The sequence below is a fragment of the Solanum tuberosum genome, unplaced genomic scaffold (assembly GCF_000226075.1).
Source record: "Solanum tuberosum cultivar DM 1-3 516 R44 unplaced genomic scaffold, SolTub_3.0 scf00209, whole genome shotgun sequence".
Taxonomy (NCBI): domain Eukaryota; kingdom Viridiplantae; phylum Streptophyta; class Magnoliopsida; order Solanales; family Solanaceae; genus Solanum; species Solanum tuberosum.
In genome coordinates this window covers 187,108-193,397 of record NW_006239134.1, presented here as the reverse complement: position 1 = coordinate 193,397, position 6,290 = coordinate 187,108, and the positions used below count along the sequence as shown (strand labels likewise).

The window sequence follows — 6,290 nt, the reverse complement described above, 5'->3', positions numbered from 1 at the left end:
AAAAAAGGCAAAGAAAAGATAAATTGGATTGAAACTCTTAGAGAGGGTCACATCACCGTTTTTATATTCAACTTTATTATTATATATAAATTTGTAATAAATTAAATAATTCTTTTTTACAGTAAAATAATTAGTTTAAATGAAAGAAAAAATATAAATATAAATATAAATAAAGGTCATAGAGAAATGTCACATATTATACAAGAAAATACAAAGAAATCATACCTTTGACATTTAATTCTGGATACATATCATGAAAAATCCCACCTAGATACATATTTAGAAAATATATTTTTCATGTAATTAAGTACACATATTTATGCAATTTAAATATGGAACATCTCCATCTTACCTTTTTCTATAATATCATCTGCTTTTTTCCCTTAAAGGTTATCCAAATTCAAAATCGTAAATCTCTACTTATAGAACCTGAAATAAAAAACAAAATTTATGTTAGCATATTTTTATAAAATCTTTACATTACAAATAAAAATATAAACAAATGAAGGATGAATAATAATTATTTAAAAAGCCATGTGAAAGGAGTTACAGAAGAAAAATAATATTTAAATAAGTAAGGAAAATGAGAAGGGAGAGGAGGAAAGTAAAACAAAAATAACGTAAAATGAAGCTTTCAGTGGTAGTTTTTATGGACTTGAAATAGCATTAAAGTATAATTAAAAGGTAAGAAATTAATTAGAAATTGACTTTTAATATGACCACGTTTATAGACGTTTTAAAACAGCAGTATCATTTATCTTGTGCATTTTTGTTTTATTTTTTTAATTCTTTGTAATAAAAATGAAGAAAAAATGCTAAGAAAATCAACAAAATCTAAGAAAATATATAAATTCATTTCCTGATCAATGAGGCATGCCACATCAGCGGACTTATGTTCCACCTTTATATATATATATATATATAGATTGCGAGATGTTACAACAAATATGAAAAAAGTCATATGATTTGGGTAAGATATTTCTTCTTTGTTTTTTCATTTTTTATTCTCTTACCCTCACGAAGGAGTGTCATTGTAATTTTACTAAAACAACGGGCATCAACATAGTCCATTGACTTATTAGATTGGATGTTAAATCTACTATTTCAAAAATATATTTTATCTTTTACTTATAATATGATAATATAGTCATGATAATAATTAATTTTTAATAGATATGTAAGTAAAAATGAACGGATCAAGTAAAGTTTTGGTGGCAAGAGATTTCAATCAAATGGAACACTATAGTGAATATAGCATGAACATATATCTTCGTCTTCTTTATTCGTTGGTTATGTATTGTTTCATATATTGTTTTCTTTTTTATATTTATATTGACTATAGAATTTTTTTTGGTTTGAAGTTCCTCTTATTTTGTGTTCACTTTAATTTGAGAAAATGTTATGTCACAACATACTGATCTTGCTAGCTATATAAAAATAGATAAGAAAATAGTGATTGATCATAAAATAATCTTAAATCAAATTAAAGATTCTATAAATAATACTGAATTTTATTCATCTATTAACTTTTATTATTGAAAAAGTTTAATATTTTATATCACGATACATCTCCTATTAGATACTAGATTCTTTCATTAGAAAATAACTATATGATATGTATGCGACAGAAACAAGAAGAAGACTACAACTCTACAAAGATAAGGTAGAAACTTAAAGAAATGAAAAACAATTCACCAAAGGTGATGTGTATGTGTGTGTATATATATGTATAACAAAGAATTGGTCAAGCTAAATATTTGACATACACTCAAACCTCTATTTAACCACCATTCGTTATAACAACAAAGTACCTTTTTTTGTTGTTGTAAAATTACCTCTCTATGATAGTCTTACTCAAGTATTAATTGAGTAATAATATTTTGTAAAAGATAGATTGTGTATAAAGATAAAATATTGAACTATTTATGGTAATCCTTATTAGTGTCATGCACATACTATATTTCAAGTAAGAATATTTAAGAGAAAAATTGTACTTAAATGGAGTCCATCATTTATGTTCATAACCTCAAGAGGAAAAGCTATTGGTGACATTTTTTGTATTGATATTTTTTCTAAATTTTGTTGGTTAGATTTGCTTACAAAATTGAGTGAAGTAAAAATACTACTAAAGAAATGTCACTTTCTCCCCGCATTTAAACTTTGAATGTATTTTGAAATGTTCTATGATATTTGGTCATTTTGATCTAAAAATGCAAGTAACTCTAAGACAATTTGTATTAATTACTTAAAAACACTTATCTTGTGTTCTTTCAATTATAATTATTTACTAAAAAGATTTAATTTAGTAATATTAATTCTATTTTACAGCATTGCATACTATATATACAATACACACATGCAACGCACGTGCCGTGAAACTAGTGTGTGTGTATATATATATAAGAGAACTCTAGGCCTAGCTACGTGACGCCTTCACAAATCAGGATTCCCTTTTAATTTATTTATTTCTAAAACTAGCCTTCTTCTCCTCTCAAAAACCTTCACAGTCGTCAATATCATCTTACGAATCAAATCTATCTTCTAAATGTATAAATATAAGTTCCCCTTTGAACTTACTTAAGCAATTGATCGTCAGATAGGAACACTGGGCCAAACTTAATCCTATGTATACTTGCATTGTTTAGTCTATCGTTTCTCGATAATCTTACTTTACCTTTGTTGATTTGAGTTAATCATTTTTTTATCTTGGGGTGGTACAATATATATTGAAGGTCAATTTATATTTATTAGAGCTTTGAATTGATATTGAAGTACACGTTGTTGGATTTAAAATGTGAGAACGAAATATGAAGAGTTGCTACTTTCATGAAAAGTAATGACTTTTATGAAAAGTTGCGACTTTTCTAAAGAGTTTTGACTTTTATGAAAGGTTAACCTTTCAGAAGGGTTGTAACTTTTCCAAACAGTTGTGGCCTTCCGATAAGACACAATAAACATTTGTTCACATTACCCTTTGTTGTCTATAAATGGAGGGATTTTCTCTCATTTTAAAACATCAAAAAATTTGAACTTCTTTTTCTGCACAATTAAATATTTGTGTACTTTGCTCCTGTTGAGTGGCTCACTGACACCATTGTTTTTGTACTAACACACTTGTGAAAAGAATCATTCTATCCCCAGGGGATCTATTCCTTTAAACCTCGGTACCAGAGGGGAATAATTTCCTTAAGGGGACACTGTGCATTTAGTGGACTCAATTGTTTCCTTTCTGTTTCATTCTATTGTTACAGATCCCGATATATATTTTACAGTCATTAATTTATGCTTATGTTATTAATTGATATTTTTGAGTACATGCTTTAAATTTTGTAGTTTATTTTCTGCAAAGTTATTGTTATAAGTATTTGTTAGTATAGTTAATTGAGTATTCACCCAAATTTTCTCTACTGTAATTGTTGAAGGTACAATAAAAAATCCCTTAAAGATCTATATTACCATCTCTTGAAGACAAAATTTAAATGTGGTATATTACTGTAAGGAAATAGAGACCTTAAAAACCTTATCATACATTGATGTGCGAAGTGAACCAATAAAAGAAGACAAAATTTAATAAACTTTTGGCATTGCTTCAAGAATGTTGTGTCGGATAACCTATAGAGGAATATGACTAGACTGAAGCCTCTTTTAATTCCAAAGACATAGATAACTACACAAAAAATTAATTGTGCATTTTCAATATGAAGTATGGATAGATTCTCAAGTTTATTGCAAGTTGTAAATACTTTTTTTGAAGTAATAAATGTGTTTCTCGACAATGCGATTGGAATAGAAGTGTGGTTTCAAATTGAAATTCATCACTCTGGTATGCTGATTTTTAAAAAGCACCCAAACAAACTGAATATTTTTGTGTAATATTTTTCCCTTTCAAGTATATATGATAAGTTGAATTGTGGTCCAATATGATACATTTTTCCTTTTATTTTCTAAATTAATAATTTCTTATGATACATTTAAATTAGGAACTTTAAAATGATTATGTAAAGCAAAAGGTAGCGCTGAACTTTCTACACGTCAAAATTAGAATTTTTGTTTACTTTTTTCAGCCTTCTAAAATTTATTTATCCCATCACCAACTATTATTTATTTATTAGAAAATTCAATATCTAAAGTTGATGTTTGTTTAATTCCCCAGAAATATCAAATGGTAACACTTCCAAGAAGCAAAAGGATAATTTATAAAATTATTAATGTTCGTTAGTACATAATCTTGTATGTAAGATAATATAGTGTTTTAATTTTAATGACCGATAGTTTTTAAGTATTATTTGATAAATTCCGTGAAATTGAATTCCCACGTGAAGCGCAAGTAATTCTACTAGTAATTTATATAATATAAAATCTTGATTGATTTTAAAGTCCTAAATTGTAGTACTATGCACAAATAAGACATAATTTAATTTAAAAAAGAGTTAGTTAATTTCAAAGTTTTAAATATTAAGAAATTAATAATAAAATGACTTTTATCTAATGTAAAATCGATTTTAAAGGGTAAAGAATGTGACTACAATAATAAGAGTTCCTCTTAAATTTGGAGTTATGGAAATCCCTCAACAATAACATATCCCATATAATCCCATAAGTGGGTGCAAGAAAATAGAGTTATGTACAAACCTTACTGCTACCCAGTAATAGAGAGGTTGTTTCCGATAGACCCTTGTCTCAAGGAAAAGTATATCAAAGGCCAATCGAAAAAGAAATTTCTTAGGGAAATTTTTCAAAAATAGCAAATATTAGGCACTCTATAGCTATAGTTTGCTTAATTACGAATAATAGCAAAATGTTAGGACAGAGAGGAGAGAGGCGAGCTAGATTTGGGAGAGAGTGTATTTTTTGCAGATTTTGGAGAAAAAAATACAAAAATAAATTGGTTTGTATCAAAATGTATACTTATTTAAGAGGAGAGAGACAAATGAGATCAAGAGAGGGAGGAGAGAGGATTATATTTATTTTGCATTGCATTATGTATTTGTTTTGTATCAATTGTATTCGAAATACAATAGATTATATTTTGTATTTATTTTGCATTGTATTCTTTATTTATTTAGTATCAATTGTATTCAAAATACAATTGTATTCTTCCTCTCTTTGATTGGATACAAATACATTTGAAAGAGAGGATGGATGCATGTTGTATTCGTATGAATACAAATACAATTGATACAAAAATACAAAATATAGTTTTTCAATACAATAGAAATAAAATACGAAACTATCACTTATATATAATTGAATACATTTGAATGAATTTATTCTTATCGTCAGAAGAGAGACATACATAGAGAGAGAGGAGAGGCAAAGGAGAGAGGGGAGGAGTTTGCTATAAAAACAACATATTGCTCTCTCTTTTTTAATAATATTTTTAAACAATAGTTATTTTCCATAAATAAATTTTAATTTTGACTAGTTCCATAATTTTTCCATTTCTCAGTGGGTGGTAAATATATTCTAGTACAAATTTTAACCTTGCAATCGTGCTAGTATATGATAGAAGTAGTATGGAGTTGAGCAATCATTCACAAAAGGAATTTAGGAATGTTAACTGACACAAACAATTGACTTACTAACAAGAGAGTTACATACAAAAGTTTTAACAACATTAACATGAGGAGGTTAACAAATACGACAATAATGATACAAATGAGTCATCCTGGATAGCACGTAGTACACTTCCCTTCATTGAAGGAACTTTAGTACTTAAGGGCTTGGCAGAGGTGGCGATGGTATTGGCAACTGTGGCAGAGGTAGCTGAGGTTTGGGAAGTTCTGGCATAGGTAATGGCAACTCCGGTTTGGGCAAAGGTGGCAGCTGAGGGTTTGGAAGTTGTGGCAGAGGAAGATTAGGCATAGGTAATGTGGGCAATCCAGGCTGTGGCAGTGGAAGATTGGGCATAGGTAATGTGGGCAATCCAGGCTGCGGCAGTGGAAGATTGGGCATAGGTAATGTTGGTAGCTCGGGTTTCGGGAGGCCAATGGGGAGATCTGGCAAAGTTGCGTCCAAAAGATGGCGACCCTCAACTTGAATTACATGGCTGCTGATTGATGATAAGACAACGAGGAAGAGAAGGTAAAGAGACTGATGTGCCATTGTTATAGAAGATGATTTAAACAGTTTCTTGAGCTTTGGTGGATGAAGACTGAGGCTTATATAGAAAGCAGAGTGTGAATTTGTTTGGTGGGGAAAAAAATTGGGCTGGTTTATCAGTAATATTATCAAGAATATTTTTATGGTCTCTGTTTTTCACCCAAGTACACCTGTATAATTTAGGGGGG

General features: G+C 28.9%; 1 protein-coding gene across 1 annotated transcript in view; it reads right to left on the bottom strand.

Annotated features, from left to right (window-relative positions):
* Positions 1–5,556: 5,556 nt before the first annotated feature.
* Positions 5,557–6,290, bottom strand: part of LOC102598542 (splicing factor, arginine/serine-rich 15-like) — a 2,281-nt gene continuing 1,547 nt past the window's right edge. The window contains exon 2 of the mRNA XM_015312573.1: positions 5,557–6,251. Coding sequence (XP_015168059.1) covers positions 5,716–6,251 — 536 coding nt within the window. The 3' untranslated portion in view covers positions 5,557–5,715. The remainder of the gene's footprint in view (positions 6,252–6,290) is intronic.